Source organism: Neodothiora populina (assembly GCF_041146345.1).
Source record: "Neodothiora populina strain CPC 39397 chromosome Unknown canker_contig_6, whole genome shotgun sequence".
NCBI classification, from domain to species: Eukaryota; Fungi; Ascomycota; class Dothideomycetes; order Dothideales; family Dothioraceae; genus Neodothiora; species Neodothiora populina.
This window is the reverse complement of record NW_027191414.1, coordinates 214869-242502: the sequence shown is the minus strand read 5'-3', so window position 1 is coordinate 242502 and position 27634 is coordinate 214869. Positions and strand designations below refer to the sequence as shown.

The 27634-nt window shown below is 52.8% G+C and overlaps 3 protein-coding genes across 4 annotated transcripts; 1 reads left to right on the top strand and 2 right to left on the bottom strand.

Moving 5' to 3' along the window:
* Window positions 1–317: 317 nt before the first annotated feature.
* On the top strand, window positions 318–15140 carry AAFC00_005720 (uncharacterized protein; the record flags this gene model as incomplete). The annotated part of the gene is made up of 1 exon (XM_069345545.1): window positions 318–15140. One exon carries the CDS (start codon window positions 318–320, stop codon window positions 15138–15140), a length of 14823 nt encoding a protein of 4940 aa, XP_069197748.1.
* A 1614-nt stretch (window positions 15141–16754) lies between these two features.
* Window positions 16755–19307, bottom strand: AAFC00_005719 (uncharacterized protein; the record flags this gene model as incomplete). The annotated part of the gene is made up of 1 exon (XM_069345544.1): window positions 16755–19307. One exon carries the CDS (start codon window positions 19305–19307, stop codon window positions 16755–16757), a length of 2553 nt encoding a protein of 850 aa, XP_069197747.1.
* Window positions 19308–23224: 3917 nt separating this feature from the next.
* AAFC00_005718 (uncharacterized protein) lies at window positions 23225–26220 on the bottom strand (the record flags this gene model as incomplete). Of its 2 annotated transcripts, none has more annotated exons than XM_069348265.1 (2): window positions 23225–23865; window positions 24168–26220. In XM_069348265.1, 2 exons carry the CDS (start codon window positions 26218–26220, stop codon window positions 23225–23227), a joined length of 2694 nt encoding a protein of 897 aa, XP_069197745.1. The 2 variants fall into 2 exon arrangements, with proteins under 2 accessions (XP_069197745.1, XP_069197746.1); XM_069345543.1 differs by having other exon boundaries at window positions 24168–25698.
* Between the last annotated feature and the right edge of the window lie 1414 nt (window positions 26221–27634).

Below are 27634 nucleotides of genomic sequence, written 5' to 3'. Positions count from 1 at the left end.
GACTCGATGGGGGCAGTCCGAAGTATTATTCGCATCTGCACCTTCCTCTTGCTCTTCCTGCAACTTCCCAAAATCTCAAAGTCCGCAAAGCACAGACATTTCTGCCAAGCCAGCGGCGAAGCGTCGAAACCTCCGAGATGCTCGTTGCGCTTGCCGCAAATTATATTCGATTTTCGGACGAAATATTCTCGAAATGAAATAATACAAGCCCACCCAGTGCGTGTGTGGCGATTAACCACTTGGAATACTCCATGACTTACCACGAATCGGTCGCGCGACTCTACTGATCATCCAGGTCCCTCGTTTCCATCCGAAACATGGATGTCACGTGGGAAATCCAGGCACTGCGACACGCAGAATTGCCTGCCGAATTGCTCGATGTTTTGCAGACTCAGGACGATGATTTAGTATTGAACCACATCACACGCGCCGCATTAGACAGGCGATATACGGACACGATCCTCACGCATGCCGAGTCACTCATCCCTCACTGTTGCGCCTCTTTCTCGGACTCCAGCGACTATATTTCCATTCTCGCTGCCTATGCACGATTACTGCCCTTTGCACCTTTGGTCGCCGAATTCGCCCAGCTTTTCTTGCAGAGACAACACGAATCGCGGGAGCTTCCCGCTGACCTGGACACTCGATCCGAGGAGTACCTGTTGGCTTTGTTCCGCATCCTGACCTTCGACCGTCAAACATTTGCCAAATATGTTCCATTCAACGTGGTGCAAGCATTTCTGCAGCACGCCAACGGTGCTGCCAGATACCTGGCCGTCCGGGTGCTGTCACTCTGTCTGAATGCTGCCGATGCCGCTGTCGAAGCCATGCTCGAGTGTCATGTGGGCGAAAGAGCGACGGAAGGTCAATGGGAGGACAAGACCATTGATTATCGTTTCCTCACGCTGTGGGAAGAGCAACGGGCGAAGCAATTGATGGAGAAGATGGACGCTGCCGAACGCGCAAAGGCAGGGGCCATGGACACTTCTGTCCAGCTCAAAAGGATCTCTGCAGATCTGTTACATCCGGCCACCGCCTGCATTGCAGGCATATTGCTCCCACGTCTCGCTCGTACTGCAGAGCCCGCCGCTTCTACCATAGTAGACTCTCCAACAACGCTGGCAAACCTACACAGACTCGCTCACACGCTGAAAACCCCCAGACCTGTGCTCCTGACTGGTCTACCCGGTTCTGGAAAGACTCTCCTTGTCCGACATGCCGCGCGTCAGCTTGACAAAATGCATTCCATGGTCACGCTGCACCTCAACGAGCAGAGTGATGCAAAGTTGCTGATTGGTATGTACACTACTGGTAGCACCCCGGGCACCTTCATGTGGCAACCCGGTGTTCTCACCACCGCTGTGATGGAGGGACGATGGGTCTTCATTGAAGATCTCGATCGAGCACCCAACGATGTCATCAGCACCCTGCTACCGTTGATCGAGAGGAGGGAGCTCGTAATCCCGAGCCGAGGGCAGACCATCCATGCTGCTCGTGGCTTCCGCATCATCGCAACCATGCGCACCAATCTCAGCGCAAGCGGTCACGGGACCAGGCCAGCCTACAATTTGCTGGGTGCGAGGCACTGGCAAACCGTCCACGTCGACATGTCTCCTTCGGATGAACTCAAGGCAATCATTGTCGGTCTATATCCATCGCTCCATGAGTACTCCGCACAGTTTGTCACAGTCTTCCAGGAGCTGCAGCATCTCAAACGTGTCTCGAATCTGGAAAGTAAGAGTAGAACGGGTGTCATGCGTGCTGTGAATCCTCGCGATCTTCTTAAATGGTGTGCCAGAGTAGCCAGCATGCTCGGCGACAAGACCACTCTGTCTACGAGTGACTTAGACCAGATCTTCCTCGATGCTGTAGATTGCTTTGCTGGTGCACTTCCGGAAGGTGACGCATACACGGCCTTGACCTCCTGCATTGCGCAGCATCTCCAGATCGACCCTCAGCGTCGAAGCCATCTGCTAAGTGACCGCACCATCGCATACAAGGCAGAAGCCCAGAGTGTCCGCATCGGCCGGAATCTGTTCCCTCGCAGCCAGCGCAAGGGCATCACCGGCCTCACCAACAAGAGACCGTTTTCGACCAATGCGCATACACTACGTCTGATGGACCGCGTCGGCGTTGCAATCGCTCAACGCGAGCCCCTACTCTTGGTAGGTGAGACAGGCACCGGAAAGACGACGAGTGTGCAGCATCTCGCAGACCAGTTGGGAAAGAAGCTTGTGCCTTTCAATTTGTCTCAACAGTCTGAAAGTGGTGACTTACTGGGAGGCTTCAAGCCTGTCAGTGCTCGCTCCCTCATATTGCCCATGAAGGAAGAGTTTGACGACCTCTTCGCTGCTACCTTTTCCTATAAAAAGAATGCGCAATTCTTGGAGATGCTTAACAAGTGTGTGGCCAAATCCCAATGGACCCGTGTCTGCAAGCTCTGGATTACAGCTCTGGGTATGGTAGAGCAATACCGCCAGACTTCCCAGCAGAACGAATCGCAATCACCCGCTCGCCAGGCCGAAGGGCAACCTAACAAGAAACGGCGTGTTGAGTCAGTGTTGTCTTCGTCTGTGAAGGAGAGATGGGAAAAGTTTGCACAAAGTGTCAAAAGCCTCGAGCATCGTTTGAATGCTGGAGGTCAGGAAGCCTTTGCCTTTGCCTTTGTCGAGGGTAACATTGTCAAAGCCGTCAGGAATGGTGACTGGGTTTTGCTGGATGAAATAAACCTTGCAAGCCCGGACACTCTCGAAGCACTGGCAGACCTCTTCGACACAAGCTCACCTTCTATCATGCTGAGTGAAGCCGGCAGTGTAGATGTTATTAAAGCTCACCCGAACTTCAGAGTCTTTGCTGCTATGAACCCTGCAACTGATGTCGGCAAGAAAGACCTACCACTTGGCATTCGCTCGCGATTCACCGAGTTATACGTCGAGAGCCCCGACAGAGACTTCCAGAGCCTGCTCAGTATTGTCCAGGTCTACCTTGGAAAAGATGGCGATATGGACAGAACTGTTGCTGCAGATGTGTGTCACTTACATCAAGCTATACAGAAACTGAATGAGCAGAATCTACTTGTCGATGGTGCAGGCCAGAAGCCTCATTTCAGTCTGCGAACTCTGACGCGCGCTTTGACCTACGCAAAGGACGTCGCACCTCTCTGCGCTTTACGTAGAGCCTTATACGAAGGCATCCAGATGTCATTCTCCACCCTTCTCGACAAGGAATCCGAAGCTCGCATTCTTCCCCTGTTCTATACCTACTTGTTCTCCAAGGTCAAAGGCGTTGAGGCTATGCTGAAAAAGCCTTTCACCAAACCCTCAGACTCACATGCTTATGTCTGGGAAGGCCCTTACTGGTTAAGACAAGGCTCACTTCCGGTCGAAGAGCAGCCCCATTACATCGTCACTCCATTCGTTCGTCGCAACCTAGACAATCTCATCCGAGCATCCTTCACTCGTCGTTTCCCTGTTTTGATACAAGGCCCAACGTCTGCAGGTAAGACTTCAATGATTGAATATCTTGCCAAACGATCCGGAAATACTTTTGTGCGCATCAACAACCACGAGCATACTGATCTGCAAGAGTATCTCGGAACCTACGTAAGTGGAAGTGACGGACGTCTCACATTCCAAGAAGGTGTGCTCGTCAAAGCTCTCCGAGAAGGTCACTGGATTGTGCTGGACGAGTTGAATTTGGCACCTACAGATGTGCTAGAGGCTCTCAACAGATTGCTCGACGACAACAGGGAACTGTTGATTCCAGAGACCCAGGAAGTCGTGAGACCGCATGAGAACTTCATGTTGTTCGCCACGCAAAATCCTGCCGGGTTATATGGTGGCAGAAAGGTTCTTTCACGAGCGTTCCGAAACCGTTTCCTCGAGTTGCACTTTGATGATATCCCTGTGGAAGAACTCAACATCATTCTCGAGAAAAGGACGGGAGTGCCGCCCAGCTGGTGTAAGAAGATCGTCAAGGTCTACCGCGAGCTCTCTGTGCTGAGACAAGAAGAAAGACTGTTTGAGCAGAAGAGTTTTGCTACTCTCCGAGACTTGTTCAGATGGGCATTGAGAGGCGCGACTACACAGGAAGAGCTGGCAATGCACGGTTTCATGCTGCTCGCCGAACGGGTACGCAAACCTGAGGAGCGCCAAGTCGTCAAAAAGATTATCGAGAAGACTCTGGGGCCGCCCAGAATCACTATCGATGAGAGCAAGCTATATGGCGGACAATCCAAGCTCATCCAACCTTACCTGGCACAAGCTCAGACAAGTGGCGTCGTTTGGACGAGTGCAATGAGGAGACTGTATGTACTGGTCGCCACTGCAATTCAGAACAACGAGCCTGTCTTACTGGTGGGCGAGACTGGATGTGGTAAAACAACGGTCGTGCAAATGCTCGCTGAAGCTGTTCAGAAAGAGCTGGGCATCGTCAATGCGCACCAGAACACCGAGACAGGCGATCTTATTGGTGCTCAGCGTCCGTTGAGAAATAGAGCTGGCATCGAGCAGCAGCTTCGTCAAATGCTTGCCGCACTGCCGTACCCAGAGGTCGTCGAGACCTTGAACAATGGTAGTATTGAAGAGGCTCTGGAAGTCCTCGACAAGGTCAAGAAAGCCACCCCGCAAGCCGATGTACAAGTTGCCGGACTCCTGACTCAGATCGAGCTAGCCAGACCTAGACTCAGGGCTCTCTTTGAATGGGCAGATGGTAGTCTTGTCCACGCTATGAAGACTGGCCAATATTTCCTGCTCGATGAGATCTCGCTTGCAGACGACTCTGTTCTGGAACGTCTGAACAGTGTTCTCGAGTCCTCCCGCTCACTTCTACTCGCAGAGAAAGGATCTCTGGACTCATTCGTCACTGCGCAGCCCGGATTCCAATTCTTTGCCACAATGAATCCTGGTGGAGACTATGGAAAGAGGGAATTGTCACCTGCATTGAGAAACAGATTTACCGAGATCTGGGTGCCCGCGCTATCTGACTTGGACGACATCCACTTGATCATTCAGTCGAAACTGAAGAGCGAAGCCGCAAAGCATGCTGGCGTCCTTGTCGACTTCGCGCGTTGGTTCAACAAGCGTTTCAATACATCTGCGGCGTCATCGATCTCGATAAGAGACACACTTGCTTGGGTCGAATTCATCAACCGCCAGCAAGAACATGGTCTTCTCTTCTCTGTCATCCATGGTGCAGCCATGGTATATATCGATACCTTGGGAGCCAACCCTGCAGCATTACTCGCTATCAATCCAGGCACTGTCCACTACGAGCGTACCCAATGCTTGGATGAGCTCAGTCGCCTGCTGCAAGTTGATGCCAGCAGCATTTACAATGCTCCTATCGAGATCCAACTCACATCGCAATATCTCACTCTTGGTTCCTTCTCCTTGCCTGTGGTTTCTGAAGCTACCAATGATGCAGGCTTCACCTTCCAAGCCCCAACGACGCTCTCCAACGCTACTCGCGTAGCACGTGCGCTGCAGCTCACCAAGCCGGTTCTACTCGAAGGTTCTCCTGGAGTTGGAAAGACAACGCTTGTCACTGCACTGGCAGCCGCTATCGGTATGCCGCTGACCAGGATCAATCTGTCTGAGCAGACTGATCTGATGGATCTCTTCGGTTCCGATATTCCTGTAGAAGGTGCTTCGGCTGGAACATTTGCCTGGAGAGACGCCCCATTTCTGCGAGCGATGAAAGCCGGAGAGTGGGTCTTGCTCGACGAGATGAATCTTGCTAGTCAATCTGTACTCGAAGGCTTGAACGCTTGCTTGGACCACAGAGGTGAGGTCTATATCAGTGAGCTAGACCAGACATTCCAGCGACATCCTGAATTCAGGCTTTTTGCCGCGCAGAATCCCCATCACCAGGGCGGTGGACGAAAGGGTTTACCAGCCAGTTTTGTCAACAGATTCACCGTTGTGTACGCAGATGTCTTCCAGAAAGAGGATCTGTTAATGATCTGCCGGAAGTCCTTCCCAGACTTGGCTGTCGATACCTTGCAGCCTACTATCGAATTCATCGATCGTCTTGACACCTTGACCCAGACTCGTCAGATAGGGGCGTTGGGTTCTCCTTGGGAGTTCAACTTGCGTGATACCCTCAGATGGTTGGGTCTCGTCACTAGCCAGGACGGGCTTCTGCAGGGTGGAAGAGAAGCGGGAGACTTTCTCACCACAGTCATCACACAGCGTTTCAGGTCTCCGAAAGATCGAGCGCTCGTTCGGAACCTGTTCGAAGGATATCTCGGCACCTCCAATGGTCCGAACAACATGTTCCACAATATCTCGCCCGCAGCCTTACAGGTCGGCCTTGGGCTCCTCGAACGGAACGAATTGATCTCGTTCCAAACTCAACATGAATGTCAAATCCAGGCACGTGGGGTGGACTACAAACCTCTCCTTCCCATCCTCGAAAGTGTCATGATTGGCATACAGAGACGCTGGCCTATCCTGTTGGTCGGACCAGCAGGGTCCGGCAAGACTGCTGTGCTAGAAAAGCTCGCCGGCATTGTGGGAGCCGATATGGTTACCTTTTCTATGAACGCAGACGTAGACTCGATGGATCTTGTCGGTGGCTATGAGCAGGCTGAGCCTAAGAGGGCTGTAAACGCCTTCCTTGAACGATTCACTAAGTTCATCGAGAGTCATATAATTAGTCAACTTGGTCAAAATGCCACTTCCAAATCGTCAACCTTGGTTCAACAGCTTCTGCAGCTGGTTGACGACGCGAAAAAGGTCATGGCGTCTGCGGATGGACTCGTTCAAGACGCTCTCAGTCAGATCGTTCAGTTACTGGGTTCCAATGTCCACCAGTTTCCTACCCCGGCCGAAGCACTCCTTGCAGAGGCTCAAAAATTAGCTTCGATGCCTGTACAGATCGATCGCGCACAGTTCGAGTGGATGGATGGTACACTGGTTCAAGCACTTGAGCAAGGCAAATGGCTCGTCTTGGACAATGCTAATCTGTGTTCACCTGCTGTTCTGGATCGCTTGAACTCTCTCCTCGAACCAGGCGGGAAACTCATTGTCAACGAGCACACTGACGCCAATGGACAAGCCAAAATCGTTGAGCCAGCGGAAGGCTTCAGAATATTCTTTACCGTTGACCCTAAGTATGGTGAGCTTTCGCGAGCCTTGAGAAATAGAGCAGTGGAATTATTCATGCTGCAGGAAGAGTCACCGCAGCATGATAAAGCGCAACTGATACTTGGTGCCGAGTCAAGGATGCATAGGCTACGTAACGCGGGTCTCCTGGCTCAGACTTCACCAGATGTTAGCGAGCAAGAAATCAGATTCCAAGCTGATATCATTGCTGATCATCTTGCGCATGTCGATCTCTCGGTACTGCAGTCTTTTGCGTCTCAGCTCTCCCTGGAGCTGTACAATGTGCCAGCGCCTGTCCTGCAGGAGTCATTCACCCGTCTCATGCAGATCAAGAATATGCAGCATCTATCTCAAAACGGCGTGGCGGACAATCTGCTGTCACTGCAGACTGTCAATCCTCTAAACAATGTACCTCTACTGCTGACTGTAGAGGGAATTCAGTCAAGCTTACTCACCACTGTCGCCACTTGTCAGGATATTGAGATTGAGATCCTTCGTATGGAAGCAATCCTAGCTGCCGTGATATCGATATCTGTGCCCAGAAGAGAACAAACAAAGTTGCAGAGATCGGCCAACCCTGGTAAAAGTGTAAACGCCGGCAAAGAACTCACAGCTGGCGTCTATCCATTCTTGAAGAACTTCGTTGTGAACCTGCGAGAGTTCATCCGCCAAGCTTTCGAGAATGAGAATACTACCCTCACCAGACCGGTTGCCCAGACCATCAAATCATATATCCGGTTCTGGCGGAACCTATTACACTTGGTTGACCAGCAGTATGTAGACGAAGCAACCTTCTCCTCGTATCTGGAGATCGCGCAACGACTGGACCTGGCTTCGCAAACCTCACGATCTGAAATTGCCGAAGATGGATCATTAGGCCTGACCATCCAATCTCGATTCAACGAAGATATCCAATCTCTCCAGCGCGCCTCTGAACTCCAGAACGCTAATACCATGACTGCCCTTTGGCGGACGCTTCGACCCGAAACACCTAAGACTTACGAGCAAGTCCTACAACTTGCAGAACTTGGCAAAATGGCAGATGTGTTCGACACTGCTGCCTGGCGTTTCGAAGCACCTATCGTTCAACTATTGCAGCTGCGCGATGCCTTCACTCGAACCATTCACCTAGTTGTCGTGGGTGCCGAAGAAGCTTCAAGCCTTTTATCTAGCCTTAAAGAAGCGATGATTGGTCTGGCCGCCCCTGAAACCCAAAACGAACTTGACATTGTAGTGACTAAGTCCTTTGTCTCTCACTTTGGTCTTCAGCTCGATGGTATCTGTCAACTTTTCAGTATCGCCAGCCCTAGCGACTTCAGTCCGAGCCTGCAGCTGCAATTGGAAAAGGCTAGTTTGCTGGCTTTGCAGCCTACAAAGAATCTCAAGACAGGATCAGTACCTGTGCTGCAGAAATTGGGCTACTTCATTGGCTTCTATGGATCATCTAACAAGCCATTAGCAATCGCCGAGGATCTACATACCAGTATTCTTTCGGGTGTCAAGAAGGCTGGTGAGGTACCTCTCAGTTGTCTTCAGCTCTTGAAGACCGAAGTCGAGGTCCTGGGACAATTGGTGGCGGGCAACTCGCAACATCTGGATGGCGATCGCATCACGAGCTTGCAATCAGTGCTCAGACAGCTCGTAGGAGATCTGGCACAAGCGTTGCAGGTAGGATGCGATAGTGAAATTCTAAGCGACTGGGCGAGCTGGGCCCTGCACGCAACCACAGATGGACGAAACGCACAATCACCGACATTTGCCGGCAGAGCCAAGGATACCTCTATCTACGAGGTTCGTACCAGACAGCTACTTTCTGAGCCCATAAAATACCTCAGCAATGCCTCTGGAACACTTGCTGATGCAGCTCGGGCATGGCTGTCGTTTGCTATGGGCGCGCTGACCCTTTACATCCCTACCCGCGCGTTCGACCCTGCTCTTCGACCCCTCCTGGAACGTGACATGTTCCGATCTGCTCACTCAACGTTAAGCACACAGCTTCGCGCTCTCTATCACTTTTATCAAGTCTCGGGACAATACTCGCATGTCCGTGTTGAAGCTATCAGCAAGGACATCGAAGAGCTTGGTGAAGAGCCTAAGATCCAAGAAATTGCACGTCCACAAGTCTCCGAGCTAGCCAACCTGCAAGGAGAATTCACAGCGCTTCTTCGTGCGTTAGCGCCTCTCACAGACAACAAGAAGAGCGGAGACCTTGTCGAAAACGCCAAGGACGAAGTCCTCAGACAGAACGTTGCCATGGTCAAAGTCCGCTTGAGCGAAGGATACAAAGGTTACACTGACATTACTGGCCCTGTCCTTGGCTTTCTCCATGCTCTCGAGATCGGGTTTGCTCTAGCTGAAGCCGCGTCTACTTCTGCCATCGACGAGAAGAGCGTTGTCGTCCGAAAATTGACCCCGCTACTCAGTGCTAAGCCAGAATTATGGCAGAACGAAAACGCACTCATTGCCGTTGAGCAGGCTAAGGACAGTGGCGTCAAGATCCATGCACTTTCCAGCTTTGCTACTGCTAGAGGCCTGCTCAGTAATGGTAGGCTTAGCAAATCGGCATGGCAGACAATAGACCACGTCTTCGATACCTTCTACCAGCAATGGAGTGTTGAGCTCCAGGCTGGCCAACAAGATACTGCACAAAAGAAGAGTCTATACCGCTATCGTGGCGATGCTGAACTCGAGGATGAGATTGACGAAGAGGAGTACCGCGAATTGTTCCCCGAGTACGATGCTGAGAACGACAAGAATGGCGACCACGTTAAGCCTTCTGGACGAGTCCAAGGTCTCGCGCCGAACCTGGCAGACGCTATGCACTTCATCTTCAAAATTAGTGGCACGAAAGCAGAGGACTTGCTGTCACTTATGAAGAAGGCAGCAAACATACTCAGTCACACTTCAAAAGCCTCAAGATTGGATGAGGCTGAGAGATCGCTTACGCCTCTTCTCATGATATTGCTTCAGGAGGAGGCTGAGCTTCTTAACGGCACGAGCTTTACTCAGCGCAAGTACAATATCTACACCTCACCAAATCTTTCGGAGGCGGAGAAGACCATTGCGCTCATGAAACGTATCAAGGCTCGCTTCTCAGAGATCCAGGCCGTATGGCCTGAGCATGCTACGCTCGGCGATGTGCTTCGTACAAGTGACGAGGTACTCGAATTTGGACACACCGAGCCAGTCGCCAAGATTCTGACGAAAGTCGAGAAGTTACACTCTTACGTGCACGAGTGGCAGGTGGTCGCAAGCAAAGAGTACACCGCTGCTCCACTCTATGATGATCTTACCAATCTACTTGTATCCTGGCGACGATTGGAGCTCAGTACCTGGGCCAGAATGCTGGACATGGAAGCAGAGAAGTGCCATGAAGACGCCAAGAACTTTTTCTTCCTTGCCTATGAGAGCATCGTCGTTGTGCCTTTGCAGCTTGGACAAACGCCCGCGGCGATGAAGTTGCACGTGCAGGAGCTGATCAAGACCCTTCAAGGATTCTTCCTATCTACCGGACTTGGTCAATTTGCGTCTAGACTGGCTATGATTGGTGATCTTGCACGATACGTTGAGCAGAGATCTACTGTCGTCCCTAGTCTGGAGATTGTCCATACTGCCCTGACAAATTTTATCGCCTATATGAAGCCTTACACGCCTCTTGTCGCTGAGGCAGTACAAAAGGGACGACAGGGTCTAGAGAAGAACATGAAAGATATCATACAGCTAGCTAGCTGGAAAGACACCAACATTGATGCTCTTCGTCAATCCGCCAAGTCAAGTCATAGGAGACTGTTCAGAGTCATCCGCAAATTCCGTGATGTTCTCGCCCGCCCTGCAGAAGGAATCATCACGGCCGGTCTTCCTGATCTGCCTCTCGCTGAGACAGCTACTGCTCTGGGTCTACGTAAGATCCAGGCCGAGATCGATGACAGTGCCAAATCTCTTTGTGAAGAAAATCTGCCATCCTGGAACGAGCGCCCTGCACGTTTCAGAAACTTGGTTGCAACCATCAATGTCATGCACAACAAGTCCTCTGTCGCAGATGCCGCCATAGACTCCGCATCGGAATTACACGTTTTTGTGTCTGACACTGAGAACCTGGCTTCGCAGCTGCGCAAAGCGACGCCTACACTGCTTACAGAAGAAAACAAGGAAATGGTCAAACATCTGAAGAGTCGCAAGCGCAAGCTCTTCGCCGACGTGCTCAAGGAGTTACGACAAATGGGATTCAAATCCAACCTGAGTTCAGACGTCCTTGCCCGGCAGGACTCTCTTCACGCCGTCCTGGCTGCTATCCCTGTACTCGAGGGCGCTGAAGCAGAGAAGCACCTTTACAGATTGCTTCATCTCATGCCCAAGGTCAGAGAATCCAGTTGGGAACACTCAGATGATCTCACGGGTGCCGAGGTTGCCAGAAGTGTAGCTCTGCTGGAGAGTATGCTGCTCGTCGCCATTCAACAACGAAATACTCTCAGTTCAGTGTCGCACGATCGGGAGATCCTTGACAATTTGATCGAGCAAACTGTCAATCTGTGGTCCGAGAACGCGATCGAGGCCACTACCAATACACCTGCCGTCAATTATACTCTAGTGGACGCAATCATGTGTCTTCCCAGTGTCATTGTTGCAGCGGCCAAGATAATCAAGATGCACGAGCAACTCAGCGGGATTGACTGCACTGACATTCTCTTCGGATTCGGCCGCTTCGAATCGTTCTGGCAGACGCAGAAAGACAAATGGATCTCACTACCCGAACTACCTGACGGCGTTACGTCAAGCGCTCACGTCAAGATATTAGAAGAGTGCAAGCAGACTTTGAACGACCCTGCTTTCGACCTTGCGCCTGCCATGGAGAAGTTTCCATTCTTGGGCGCAACGCTGAAGCAGGTCCAGTTATGGTCGACCGTGGACACTACTGATGTCGGAAAGAAAGCACTGACCGCTGGCAACGAGATCCAACTAGCAGAATTTAGCCAGAGTGTTTGCGAATTCGTTGACACTATCCTTGGATCCGTACAGGACGTTGAAGCACCGCTTTCCGTGTTGCCTCAGTCTACCGAAGATGCTTTGTGGGTTGTGAACGAAGGTCGAACCCTTTCCACAGCCCTCAAGTCTCTCAGGTTGCCTCACGTCACTGCTCGTCTCCAGACCGTTCTTTCCCAGCTACAAAAGCTTCACTCTGCACAGATGAAGCCAGCCACTGCTGTACTACATTCCTACGTGCCTCTACTTCAACAATATCAATCCATTACTGCCAGTCTCGCATCCCGCCTCAACAACCTCCACACGGCAATCTCACAGACCTCCGTCCACCTCGCCAAAATTTTCACAACTCTAGCGCAAAGCGGATTCTGTACTCCCTCTGACAAGTCTGCCGGCCAGAATGACAACCAAAACGAAAAGCTCGAGGGCGGTACGGGACTTGGCGAAGGAGAAGGTGGAGAGGATATCAGCAAGGACATCGAAGACGACGAAGACCTCGGCGAGTTGGCGCAGGAGAAGGACGATCGCACAGACAAGGATGACATCGAGGACGAAAAGGACGCCGTCGACATGGCCGATCAAGACATGGAGGGCGAAATGGGAGATGAACCAGAGAAGGACGACGAAGAAGGAGAAGGTAGTGACAACGACGACGAAGAGCAGGACATGGAAGAAGAAGTCGGCGACGTCGACGACCTTGGTCCTAGCACAGTCGACGAGAAGATGTGGGATGATGGTGGCAAAGACGCCGAGAAGGAGCAAGAAGGTGAAGAAGGTCAAGGCCAGAAAGATGAGGAAAACGTAGGTGCGGGAGAAGATGGAGAAAAGAAGGAGAAGGAAGAGAAGGGCGAAGATGGTGATGACGAAGATGAAGAGATGGGTGCAGAGGAAGGTGAAGACCACAACGCTGCTCCTCAGGACGAAATCGAAAAGACAGACCCACATTTGCAGGAAGAACAGAACCTTGATCTTCCTGATGACATCGATATGGACGGTCAAGACGAAGATGAGGGCGATGAGTCCGGCATGGAGGATATGGGAGACGCGGACATGGGCGAGGAGGAACAGAAAGAATTCCCTGAGACCGAAGGCGAGATTGAGGAGCCTGCTGGTGCAGAGGAAGACGCTGGTTCTCCCGACATTCCCGAAGACGCGCCGCCTGAACTTGATGCAGAGAAAGAAGAAACTCAAGATGAGGAGCAGATGGACAAAACCCAAGATGCAGGTGAAGATGCTGACGCAGAAGAAGAAGCTCCAGAGGATGACGAAGGCCTTCTACAAGACGACCGTCGCAACGACGAAACCAACGCTGCGGAGGATGTCGCACAAAGTGAGGCACAGGGCTCAGGGCTGGACAACATGCAACCTCAAGACGAACAAAAGCAGCAGAATGTTGGTGCTGCACAGCAAGAATCCGGTACCGAAGCTGCGCAGCCCGAGCAGCAACAAGTCGCAGGCGCAGAGGGTGAACGCGGTCAAGCAGAACAAGATCAAGCCGCCCAAGGAGACGAGGAAAACGAGCAGCAGCAAGATGATGGCAACAAAGAGAGCGAACCATTCAAGAAGATTGGAGACGCACTCGAGAAGTGGTACAAGCAGCAGCGACAAATCCAGGACGCTCGGGCCGAGAAAGAGGAACGTCAAGAAGATCAGCCGGACATGGACATGGCAGACGCGGAGTTTGAGCATCTTCAAGACGAAGCCGATGAAGCTGACGCTCAAGCTATGGGTGCGGCGACTGAAGATCAAGCCAAAGCAATCGACGAAGACGCGGGCATAGCGACTAACGATCAAGAGAAGCGTGAAGACTTCATGCCCGAAGATGATGAAAGGGATGCTGCCGCTGAGCCGTACAAACCAGACAACGATGTTGAGATGCGCGACGGCGACGCTGACGAAGATGTCGATGAAGCCCAAAACCCCTCTGCAAGCGACGCCGCCCAGGATATCCCAAGTGCCTTTGTCGGCGATCCCAAGTCTGGTGATCAGGATGCAGAAAGGCAAGATCTCACGGACGAGATGGATGACGAAGACCGCGATGTAGATGAAGTTGATACCGCTCTAACCTCGACTCATCTATCCAACGATCCTACCGACACAAGCTCACTTATGCCACTCGATGCTGCCCGCGAAATCTACACAGCACACGAGACATCGACTCGAACCTTGTCTCTTCTGCTCGCCGAACACCTCCGTCTCATCCTCTCCCCAACCACCGCCACAAAGATGCGCGGCGATTACCGCACCGGCAAACGTCTCAACATCAAGCGTATCATTCCTTACATCGCCTCGTCGTATAAACGCGACAAGATTTGGATGCGCCGATCCGTCCCTTCGAAGCGCAGCTACCAGATCATGCTCGCGATCGACGACTCGAAGTCAATGGCAGAAGGAGGGGCAAACGAGCTCGCATTCGAGACCATGGCGCTCGTAGCACGCGCATTGACCATCCTCGAGAGCGGAGAACTGTCCATTGTGGCCTTCGGCGACGACGTTTCCACCGCACACGAATTCTCCTCTCCATTCATATCTGAAGCCGGCGCCGAAGTGATTCGAAAGTTCTCCTTCGAGCAGACAAGAACGAATGTCCACAGACTAATCGAGCGGTCGTTGGAGATGTTCCGCGAGGCGCGCGCAGCCAAGCAAGGCGGAAGCGCAACCCAAGAGCTCTGGCAGCTACAACTCATCATCTCGGACGGCGTATGCGAGGACCACCCGTCGATCCGCCAACTAGTGCGTCAAGCACACGCAGAGCGAATCATGATCGTCTTCGTCATCGTCGACTCCGCCTCTCCGGCTTCTTCAGTCCCAACCTCCGGCACGACCACTCCCGGTGGAAAACCCGCCGCAACGAAATCCTCGTCCATCCTCGACTTGCAAACAGCCACCTTCTCCAAGAACCCCGAGACGGGCGAGCTGAGCGTCAAGACCGTCAAGTACCTCGACAGTTTCCCCTTCGGATACTATCTCGTCGTGCGCGATGTGCGGGAACTACCCGGCGTCCTGGCCTCTGCACTGAGGGGCTGGTTCGCGGAAGTGGTCGATAGCGCATAGACTGCCTAATCCGGTACACAGAGAGCAGTGAGGAAGAAAGAAAGAAAGAAAGAAAAGTGTTTTAGAATCGTGTATGATACATAACTTAGAGATATGTATACCATAGCATAGCGCAGGCGTTTTCCACCTGGTTTCTTTTACACAAATGTCATTTTTGTATACTTTACTTTTACATCATGGCCCTGCTGATTCTGCTGTCCGTGGGGCTCGAACGTTAGTCCTACGCGGACGGCACCACTGCGTGGTGCCCTCTTCTCTTCATCTCCGTGCTTCTCTGACTCTAGTAAACTCCTCTAAGTCGAAGATAATACTGTAAAGACAGCGCTGCTGCGTTGCGCCGGCTCTCCTTTTCTTTTCGTTTCTGTTTGCATAAACTGATTTTCTCTCCTACAGGTTTGAGTATATATACTCTTTTACGCACCGCAGTCCTCTCAAGCGAATCGACAACCTGAAGTACAGCATTCCTGCACTCGTCCCGTGAAGTATCAGTACGAAAGGCCAATCCATACGTACATACTCTGCAGCACTCTCATTTTTTAACTACATTTACTGGTACAATGTAGTAGTAATCCACGTACGGCCACAGGCAGCTGAGAACTGGGCATCCCGTCCGCTCTGCCAGACATAAGCAGTTGACCGGCTGATTAGTACTACGGTGGGTGACCACGTGGGAATCCCAGCTGCTGTACGTTTTTGCATTTTTTTGCTCCACTTTCTCTTTTTATCGTCTGCGTCCTTTTCGCACAGGATCTAGTGTTTGTCTGGTGCATTGTTCTGCATACTGTCAGAAAAGGAAATGACTATATCTCTCTACGGATGTCGGCCTTGGCTCTGGCATCCCACTCGTAGTCGGGGCTGGTTGAGCGGAACCGGAGTCAGGGCTTCGGCTGGGACAACGGAATTCCGTGGATTTTCACTTGCGCTTTGATCGTGGAATATGAATGTACGGCGCAGTGAAGTGGAGTATACTCGAATCAAGTATGGGCTAGATGTCTACTTTTGCTTGTATATGTGCACACCTATGAAAACTTGACAGCTCGTATCCTTCCATCCACAATCGAGTGCGGACGAGAAGGGAACGTGGAACTTGGTTACCGCGCAGCGCCCTCAGCTCGTCAAGCTGAGAACCACGCTAAGACTCGTTTCACGAAAAGGTCGAGTATACGCAGGTCATCGCTAGTTGGAGCACGAGTGGGATTCTGTCTATGGTGCCCATGAGAGGGTCAGCTATGGGTCCTGCGAGTGATACAAGGACGGACAGCTGCGGTTATCGTATATGATGACTAAGGTTGGGAAGTGTGGGGAAGAAAGGAGGGCTTCACGCAGTGGCGCCGTCCGCGCAGGACTAACACTCTCACGTGGAAAGCAGGATGTGTCTGCCCTACAGATCTCAGATGTATAGGAGACGTGTGACATAGCGATGCAGAAAGGAAGGCACCACGCAGTGGCGCCGTCCGCGCAGGACTAGCGCTCGGAGTGTAGGCATGGTAGGATGAGTTGCTTCCACAGGGAAGAAAGACGAGAGACATTGGGAAGGAAGTGGGGTTTATCATTTCGCGTCACAAAAACAGGTCCTGAAGACCGTTACATACAAGAAAGGAAAGAAGCACACTATCATAGCACGACATCCGTATCTCTGAACCTCACCATCCCCCGATTGATCACGCCCGCGATCTCTGCGGCCTCGTCTTTAGTGCCAGCCTCGAAGTCGTACCGCTTGGTTTCCTTCTCGCGATACACGAGCACGCGCACAACTTTGGGGTGTTTGCGGGAGACTTTGCAGCCGACGACGCTGCTGAGGTGCACGCTGGTTGTTTTGCCTGCTGGAGGCGCCATGTTGGCGTCGATGTTTGCGTTTAGTGCGTCGGCGGAGGAGGCGGGCATGATGTGCATGAACTCGGAGTCGAGTGCGATGATGCGGGGATGGGAGGGCGCGAAGGACAGGGGCTGGCGGCGGATGACGAGGTAGCGTTTGCCTGAGCTGTTGTTCAGTCCGTAAATTGCTGCTGCGTTCATGTCGCTGGATGATTTTGAGCTCTGGAGGCCCATGAAGGCCTTTCGCGATTTTTGTTTGGGCGTTGTGCCGGTAGTGAGGAGAAGAGGGGCGTTCGGGGATTCACTGCCGGGACTGCCGGCGCCGGAGTGTGTACCCCAGCCGTCACCCACACCAACAAAGCGACGACGCACGAGATCTAGGTCAAGGCGCGATCCGAGTGCTTCGACTGTGCGATCTTGCGGTGCTACAGTCTGTGTACCTTTCACTTTCAGAACATGCAGAGCTTTGTCCAAGTTCAGCCGTTGACAAGCCAAAGTGAAGAGCTCGGCAAGATAGGTGTCTGAGGTCGTAGGAACAGGGACTTGTGTCGTCTGGAATGATTGTGGGTCGGTATAATGTATCGTCACTGTAGTGGAGACGCCGGTCCGTGGAGTCGAGCGGGGAGCCTGAGCGGCAGGCGCATCCAACAGAGGGAGAGTCGAGTGCTTTCGAGCCATGGGAGCAAAAGACGAGGTGATGGGGTTCGCATTGGGTATGAAAGATGGTGCCGCGGCAGCGTCGATGCTGGTGCGCATTGTGGGCGGTGGAGCAGCGGCTTGGGATGGGTCGGGGGCAGGAGTCACAGTCAGAGAGCTGTTTGCCTGCTGCGGCGGCTGTGACTGCTGCTCGGTGAACTGGGGAGTTTGTTCTTCATTCTCCTTGAACTGCTCGTCAGTGGCACGGACAAGGGCAAACTCATCCCAGGGCTTGTCTCTGGCTCGGCGCATTGGCGGACGGTTGTTGTTTGAAGTAAAGTCGGCGACAGGTCGAGTGCGGGTGAGTGCAGGGAAATCAAAGTCGACCTCGTCATCCTCGACCATGCGCAATGTCCAGCGATTGACGTTCATGTCGGTGTCCTGGATGGGCGGTTCTCTTTTCTCCTCGGCGTATCGCCACAGGCTGAGGCCGATGAGTTCGGCAACAGTAATCGGAGCGCCTTCGTTGGTGCTCCGACGTAGCGGCACTTCAAAGGGCTTCGTAGATTTGGTCGAGAAGGGGGCATGGATCTTGATCCACAAGGGGTTGGACTCGCCTTTGCCGGAGAGCTGGGCGAATTGACGGAAGGGATCCTCGGCCTTTTGACCCGTGCCACGCAGAGCCTTCGACAGCAGACTGACAGGCTGGACGTAGCTTATGGGACGGCCGGTGGGCAAACGGGGCAATGCGGGAGGAGGCAGTCGGTTCTGTCGCCTGGGGGAAGACGAGGAGGCAGTCGGAGTGACGGCAGGGGGAATATGCGGCATCGCCTTGACGGGGCTGTCCTCGAGAGTGTCTACAGCGACCAGAGGACCGCCCATTGCGAGCAACGACGCTGACTCGGCAGTGCCCTCGAACTCATCGGACAGATCCGAGGCCTCGCCGACGTCGTCGTCCTCGAGATCAGAGTCTCCGTCCTCCTGCTCTTCTTCATCAATTCGCGTATGGAACATGTGGTTGTTCTTGATTTGCCGCGTCTGCACTTTCTGTCTGCGGAAGGCGGAAGCGTCAAAGTCGTTTTCCGAGGAGAATTCGCTGCTGGTGGTCGTGTCTCTCCTCGGTCTGGTCCTGTATACGTCTGCGCTGGACAGGGATGCGCGACGGATGCCTTGGGCGTCAGGCGGCCGTGAAGGGGATGTGATGACCAGCGACACCTCCTCTGCCTGCGAGCCTCTCTGCGGTGACGAGCCAGCGCGACTCCGCACGGGCATCTTGTTGAACTTGATCTGTTGCGCGGCGCGCTTGCTCTCTTCATCTTCGTCGCTGTCGTCGCTGAGATCGCTGCTGTCCTCCTCCTCGACGAGCTGCTCTTTCCGCCGTCGCGCTCGCTTGTTGTGCGGCATTATCCCCACCGTCTCCTGACTGCCCTGGCCTGTGACCATACCTCCTTCATCCTCCTCATCGTGTAGAGGCAGACCAGCTGACCTCTGAGGAGCCTGGAAGTATTCCGAAGTGATGGCGGTCGGTATGGGCGGCGAGTAGGTGCGCTTGATCTCGGCGCCCGCTGTGGACCAGCCTGCAGACCGGAAGGTAGGGTTGTTGAGGACTGAAGAATTCAGGTTGATCAGGCGTTCGCCCACGCCGTCTTTGATGTGCTGCAGATAGCCAGCCCGGAGCTGGTAGATGGTAAAGTCTTCGTTGGTAAGGAGCGACATGGTTGGGATGCGGTCAATCGAGGTCGGATCGTTGTTGTTGTTGTTGTTGTTGTTGTCGTTGTCGTTGCTGTCTCATGTGTGGGAGAGTGAAAACACACCATAGGCTGTGCCAGACCGGCTGACTCTGCTGTATGGGTTTCTACGAGGGGGGTGCTGTATCGTGACGAGAGAGAAGTGCTTGAGGGATTGTGTTCCTTCCTTGCTGTAGCAGCTCCTTCTGAAACCGAAACCCGTCCATTCCCAAACAAAGCTCGGGCCATGCCGGTTTTAGGATTACCCCACATTACGATATAATGGAAATCTTGGCCTGCAGATCCGGGGCCGGCACTCAAGTCCCGGCGATGCACAGACCATCAATTACTTCAGCCACCCACTTCCTGTCCTCTTCTCTTAGACATCTCTTACAGTTTTTGCTTTCTAACCACTTTGCTAGATCTCGGCAAAGACCATGACGATCCTCGCAGGCTGCCATATTCCTTGACGGTGAGACTATGATGCCTCGTGCCATGCATCTCTAAGGGCTTGGTGCCGTCCGCAGCCAGAGTGGGGTCCGGCTACCTTATGTAAACATAGTCGGCCTGCGACCTGCGCCTGGAAATAGTCATCTAGCCGAGCTATTCCATTTCAGGTAGGGTGTATCGAGCCACAAGAGTCCTGACCCATGTGCGAAGGACCTTCAGGCTGCAAGGCGTGCTTCGAGATGTGACGTCCGATCCTGTGGCCAATAAAGCGTGGGGCATCTATCAGCTACTACTTGCAGCAACCAGATAGCTGCCAGCTCAGCCCATTTTTATATTAAGACAACATGCAATGTCGACACTGCTTGCCTGAGGGGCCTCCTCTGTGACTTGCTGTCCACCCTCCAGGGCACTGATATGTACTTCCTTTGCACATTCGAGATGTCTTGCTCTGTCCTTGCTTTCTCGTCTTTGCAGGAAGATCACTATCGCATATTTAGACCCATCTCGTCCGGCCTCCTCTCCACAGATACCACTTGCGAAAAGGAACGATGAAGGTAGACGACAATGTTGACATGACAGGTCTCTTTGTAGCCGTCGTCGCTCTCGTCATCGCCTCTGCACAATTCCTGCAGGCCATGTTCGGCACAGCAGATGGCTACAGACGCTGTCAAGACTCTGTCATTGGTCCATGGTCTCGACGCACCCGCCTCAGCTGGCGTTGGAGTCAGTTTCGTTTCGAGACCAAGTTTACCACGCCCCAGATAATCATATATGACAAGGACATGGCAGTCCGTAGAAAAGGCTCTGCTGTATCTCTGACACATTTTGGATCTTCTCTTCGCGAGGTCTTTGATATTGGCGATGATTCTTCATCCATCGAACTTATGGAAACCTTTGAGAGTCATGATCCTTATTTAAACAACTTTAGCAGAGCGAAGTGGTGGTTTTTATCACTACGATCGGGTCTGCTTCTACTGAATCCAAAAGCAGTACTTTCTGCTCTACTGCGCTCGAGTCATTCGGTCGACTCCCTCGAAGATCAAGTGTCGTGGATCAAGTTCTTGCGCAACCTGCACATACAACAGGTAAAATCCAATGTTCTGGATCACGATAGCACAACTTCATCCGACACGGCGAGCAACATCGGAGTATTGTACCTCGAGCATACTTGGGACCTGATGACACCCGAGATCACAAGGCCCTTGGCTACGAGTACCTTGGGTGACCTCATCGTCGTAGCTCATCGCCTTGGTATGAGGTGGTTAGACCTACGTCTCAACGAAGGATTTATGCGTGCAGAAGGAAACGGGCACAATCTGACTTCGACGCTAGCTCGTGGCGTCGGTCCAGTTTTCCAGTATACCAATGACCTGAGAGAAGTTTCGGTCACGATTCGAAGACGCAACGGTGAAGGACCAGCAACAGAGCGGGTATCATCCTTCGACGTCAGTATCCCGAATGCCCTTGCCGACAAGATGGCATGCGGTATAATACCGGGCGACGGCGGCTTGGGCCTCCTGGACAGCCCTGTCACTGGCGCCACTCTCGAAGAGAGCCGGGACTTAGTCAGGGTCACATTTCTCAAATATGGCGTTGCACACCAACAAGTAGAGGCGCTCACCCAGATGGAGATTATCAATCAGATCTGGACGATACCTATCCCTTCACCTAGCAACATCGCATTATCAGACCTTCTAGCTCTCGCCTCACCATTCGTCCCTGGGGCGTACAGTCATGTCAATCGAATTGTGTATCCAATGCGCTGTTTGCAAGTCACATCAACATTCCTCGGCTGGGAGTTCCGGAGGGTTTTGTTGAGGCGACTCGAGGACTCTGTTGCACTACCAGGAAAAGACACTCCTCATTTACGGGATGTCCTGTTCGATCTGACTGCGTTGAGTCACTACCACAAGGCGGACTTCTCGTGCGAATGGGACGAAGCCATGGTCAGCAGACGCGTCAGAGACTTGAACGACTTAAAAGACAAGCGTATCACGGACAAGTCTAAATTCCTCCGCATGCTGCGATCCATCCACGGCGTCACAGATAGATACTTCCAATCTCCAAACAACGTGAACATCACTGCGATCATTGGCGCTCACATCACCGCCACTTCCGTCTCCTTTTTCGAAGCATCAAAAGAGAAAAATCCCCGGAACTTGACAGGTGACAGGTTCGGCGCCGGCCCTCATGATTTCCTACGCGAGTACGCCCACACGCTCGTCGATAACTTAGACCTAATCGTCAGACGCACCAACGAGATACTGCACGCATCAGAACAAATCGAGGTCAAATCCATCCAGATCGAAGAGGCATGGTGGACGCTGGTGCTGCGGGGTATTGTATGGTACATGTCTGTCTGGATCACGGTGCCCAATTACTCCGTGCCTTCGTAATTCTACGGCAGTCAGACGAGGGTGTACATCACTTGATCATCGTCTCTGCCATATAGTGAATTGGTTCATATACCTATCCAATGCCCAAGCCATATAAACAGTCCTGCGCGGACAGCGCCACTGCGTGGAGCTCTCCTTTCTTGTCTCCCGGGACTCTTCACCCCAACTTCTTCCGCCACAGAATTCACCAAGGCCTCTTTCCTCCAGATACTCGCCCGGGGAACGAACGACATGACTTTTCTTCTACGGCAAAACGGACGCATGATTCTCACTCACAAGGTCCAAAACAGGCGACAAGGAATGCGAACGGGTTCTGTTATTCGTTTCCTTAAACAGCCCCTGATTGCCAGAGCAAAGCGTCTCCAAGGATCTCTGCTCTCATGTTCCAGGTGGAAAAGATTTTGTATAGACTTCAGGCGGGCATCACGCCCACCTCGTCCGCGCAGGGCATCTTCTTACAATCGAGTGAGGCGCATCGAATGGAGTCCGTGCAGAATTCCGTCCGGGCCAAGTACTTAGTGCCTGAAGAACGAACTTCGTGGGTTTCTTTGAGGAGAAAGGACGGCTCCACGCAGTGGCGCCGTCCGCGCAGGACTGTCGTTCGTATCTCGGAGGTCAGTACCGGGTGCTCTTGTGCTTTACTCCTGTGAGTGTGAGTTGAAGGCAAGGGGGAGTCGTCAGCTTCTTTATTGATGTAGCTCGCTCACGGAGGAGGGCTATGTGGGATTGGTATTAATGCGCTATGACTACTATTAATGATAACTGCTGTCTATCTGCTATTTGCTATGTCCTGTTTGCTACTTGGTAATGGAAGACTCTTGTTTTTTGGATTTCCTATCCTGTCATATTCTTATCCTGGGTATGATGATGATGATGATGATGATGACGATGTTTCCAATTCCTCTGTTTCCTGCCCTTTTCCTTTGATTTACCCAGAGTTCTTGTTTTCTTCCCTTCAACAGGGGTAATGGGGGGGTATAATTTATCGTGTCCGTGTCCTTTTTTTCTTCTTTTTTCTTCGTCTCTCTCGCGAACTCCAACTGGAGGGATTTGCCTCTTCTCAGCTCCTCACTAACGACCATAAGCCCGCACCTTGCCGGCTGACGCCTTCCATGGCTCCACCCTCGGCTTGTTCCTGGCCGCGACCCAGCCCAGCGCCCTCGTCTTTGACACTGACCAGACTCTTGGCGCCCTCAGGCAACAGAATTCCCTCCTTGACCCAGTCCATAGCTTCGACGTCCACGAGGCTCTTTCTTCCCATGCGCACTTTCTTCAACAGGCCTTCGACGACCTCCCCACCACCTCGCCACTCCTTGAAACTCTCGACGCTGCCGTCCCATTCGCCGTCTTCGTCTCCGAATCGAGTCCAGATCCAGTCGCAGCGCGCGACGCGATGACTCACGCGCGAGCGCTCGGGTTTGCCTGGTGGTGTGTCGAAGGGGAGTCGGTGCTCCATTAGTGCGTAGAGAAGCACGCCCAGGGCCCATGCGTCTGTGGAGCGGCCGTCGTAGGGTTGACCGAGGAGGATCTCGGGCGCGGCGTAGTCTTCGCTTCCGCAACGAGTTGTCAGTAGCGGTGATGCAGGCGGGGGAGAGATTCGTCGTGATAAGCCGAGGTCCGTAAGAGATATGATGGGGTGGGGGTGTGTGCGAGGGTCTGTGAGCGTGCTCAGGAAATGAGCTGGAGGGTAGACCAGGACGTCTGCGAGATTGCTATCAGTATAATGAAGATCGATACCGTTATCTTGGTAATTTTGATGCGGATGAGACCGTCAATTCGGATTCGCAGCAAGTCGTCATTTCCTTTAACTGTAACGTGAAGTAGCGCAGAATAGGCAGGAGCAAATGGACAAGGTCAATGCCCAACTTCATTGGAACGGGAAAAAGCAGGACAGCAGTGCAATACACGTAAGAAGAACAGCAATCGTGCAGTAGAACAATCAAAGGAGATTAAGCGTGTGGAACGAACAGAGACGATGAGATGATCCAGAGAATGACGCTTACTTTCGAGCTTCAGATCCCTATGCACAACACCCATTTCGTGCAAATACCGCACCGCTGCCAGAACCTCTGCGAAAATACGCTGAACCAGCGGCCTGGTCAGGATCTCGGATTTCTGGCTGGCCAGCTCGAACAAGTCTCCTCCAGGACAATAAGTCAGCACGAGCAGCGCGCGGTCATCGGTATACTCCAAGGCTTTCAGTTGCACAATGCACGGGTGGCTGACACTTTTCAATATGTCGACTTCGCGCTTCAGAGACACTTCTATGCGCTCCTCGTCCGCGCCGCCCGCGGGGCCGTGTTCGACGATCTTGACTGCGACTAGGCGGGAGGAATCCAAGTTTGGTTCAATATAGGCTTTGGCGGGCGGCAGACGCTGAGAAGTGGCTAGGATGACTCTGGAAAATGTTCCTTGGCCCAGATCGCGGACGGCGCGCCATCTGCGCTTTCGGGAAGGATTGCGCGCATCGCGGACATGGAAGTACTCGACATTTGGCTCTTCTTCCTCTTCCTCTGCTATCGGATGTAGATCCTCGTCGTCCATGTCACTGTTGGTCACGGATCTATTACTCGGAGGTGGAGACGGGAGGGCTTTGGCGGGATCCGAAAGTTGCGATTGATGTTGCGAAGTAACCAGTCCTCTCTGCGCGGCGAGATACTGCTCTCTGTGCATCGGAAGCTCCGGTTGACGGCCCATCAGGTTGGTCGCCATCGTGATGTTACGGGGCCGAATATTGTTGAGTTGTTCAGGAACAAAATCAGAGATGCTACGATTCCGGCCATGCGACACGCTCTTGTGCGCGGCAGGGGTTACTTGCGCCGAACTAGCCCTCTGCGCCTCGACTGCTGCAGACATCAGACTGCCATAGCCCTTGACTTTCTTTGGTGGTGAACCAGGCGACAGTGGAATGTGAAATCTGGTCTGGGGATGCGACGACAGAAAAGGATCGCCACTCTCTGCTCCACTCGAGGTCGCAGTCGAAGGCCTTCGCTCATTACTGCCGATCCTCCTCCTGTCAAAACTCCGTACTCTTTTCCATGGACCAGGCGACAGCTCTCCAGAACCTATGGGCGAGGGCAGCGGGGTTATGTCCAGCATCGCTGCCAGCGCAGGCGATGTCATGCCAGCGTTCGGCGACAAGGCGCTGTTCAGACTGGCGGCAGAGATGGCCCTGCGGAGGTCGGTGGTGTTGCTTGGAATGAGCCCGGCGCTCAGGATGCTGGCGGGAGAGTCGAGGTTGTGGGACGAGGTCGAGGTGTGGGGCTGCGGCTGCGGCTGCGGCTGCGGTTGCGGTGGCGGTGGCGGTTGCGCTTGTGGTTGTGGTTGTGGGTGGTGAGGTTGTTGCGCCTGGGGGTGCGGAAGCCCATGTCGACTAATGACCGTTGATGTCGTTGCAGGATCGAGGTCGGTTCGGATCTGTAGACCAGTGACACTTCCCTGCCGTGAATGTGAAGCGATGCTGCCTTGGCGCGAATGCGGATGACGGATTTGGAGTGGGGGCAAGGCATTCCCCAAGGCGCCGAGGCCCTGCATGGGTTGCGGCTGGTATACAAAAGGCGAGGCTGAAGAGGGCGACGACGATGACGATGACGCTGACACTGACACTGGCGCCGAAGCAGCTGAAGGTGACGCTGAAGCAGCAGCAGCAGCAGCAGCAGCAGCTAACGCTGACGTCGACGAGGACATGTCTGGTGGTGCATTTGCATTGATGATATTTAGATTTCTCGACTGTACCGAAGCAGTTTCGTCGTGAAAGAGGCTGGTGCTTTGCATCTGGGGAGACGTGTGTCGCTGTTGCTGTTGCTGTTGCTGTTGCTGCAGAGTGAGTAGAGGATGCTGAGATGACTGCTGCTGCTGCTGTTGCTGCTGCTCTATCACTACTTCTACATCTCCCTCTCCTGCTCTTCCACCGGACTCGGCGGCCCACTGCGGACATTGTAGCGATGATGGTCTTAGTAGTGTCGATGACGGTGACGATGCATCTGCATCTGTGCGTTCATCTCTAACACATGCCCCTTCTACTACTGCCGCATCCTCCGAGGCGGCGGCGGACATGGCCTCGAGAGACAATGCGCACCGAACCGACTACAACAGCAGGTAAATGCTGACGGACGGGGTTGAAGCCCAGCCACTTTGACAATGAAAAGCAAACGAGTAATGTAACTGTATGGAAGAAGTAGTCGTAATGTGAAACCTACAAATACAAATGTCAAGGTACTGTACAGCAGTGGTTGTATTCTTTTCCGGATTAAAAGTGGGAAAAACAACACACACACTTTCGTCCGCGTCTCAGACCGAAACTCGAGCCCTGGGAACAAAAGACTGGAAAAAGGGCAGACGAAGACGAGCACAGTAAAAGGCAGCAGCGAGGATCCCGAGAATCCACTTTGTAGACCTAAAGCAAGCAAAGCAAAGCAAGTGTGCAACCTTATAATCCCACCCACTACTGGACGATCAACCAAAGTAAGGTAACCAAGTAGTCAACCAACCAACTAACCAACCAACCGACTCATCTCGTTGCCCGTTACAATTTTCTTAAAGGTGCACAGACCAGTTGTTCGGCAGTAATGCGACAAGACAAGTCCGGCTCTGCATACAGCAAACTACCTTCACAAGGTACACCTCATCTCACATCTCAACTCAATCCTGCAAAAAGTCCAAAGGCGAGCAGCACGAATGAACAGTGCAGATCAACATCGAGATCAAAAACATCCAAGACGTCTCCCTCGCTCAGCTACTAATACACACGCCCAAACTGGTCAGACCATTCCTGTCGCGCGGCAGCCACAATTGCATCACAGGCCCACTGACCCACCTACCCACACTGTCCGCTTCCATGCAAAGAGAGAGTCAGACAGCCGGTCGCGGTCTGTGGTAGTCAGTCGGTCCCTTGTTTCTTTCTACCCTTCTTGCTGCTTCTCCGCCTCAAACCACCGCACCCCCACGCTTCTAAAAGCTGGTCCCTGTCCATTGATCCCCGCTGTTCGGGTGCCTGCCGAGAAAAAGGGAAATGCTGCAAAGAAGGATGGAACAGGACGGACAGGGTGGGAAAGAACTCGATTACACATCTGCGTATTGTATGTAGATATTGTATACCTTACCTTATATAAACCTCAGGGTTCAGTCTTCGGTTCCGGGCTCTTGGGTCGAGAAACCGCCTCGGCTGTCCCGAATAGTCTGTCTAGCCGGAACTATAAGTGAATAAAGAAAGGTGAGCAGCCCAAGCATCAATCAACTCAAGACTGCGACATGGATCTCCCAGCAATCGGGCCTTACCGCTTCTCCCTCCCATGACTAAGGTAGGTAGGTATGGCTGGTAGAGAGGAAAAGACCAGCCGCTTTCCGCGTCTCTCCGTAGGAACCGCCGTGACCAGCGCACGAAAAGAAGAGATTTATATTACCGTGCGAATCATCCTAAATGAAGCGTGATCAACACTGCACATGACGGTATAGTACTGTAGGCAAAGAA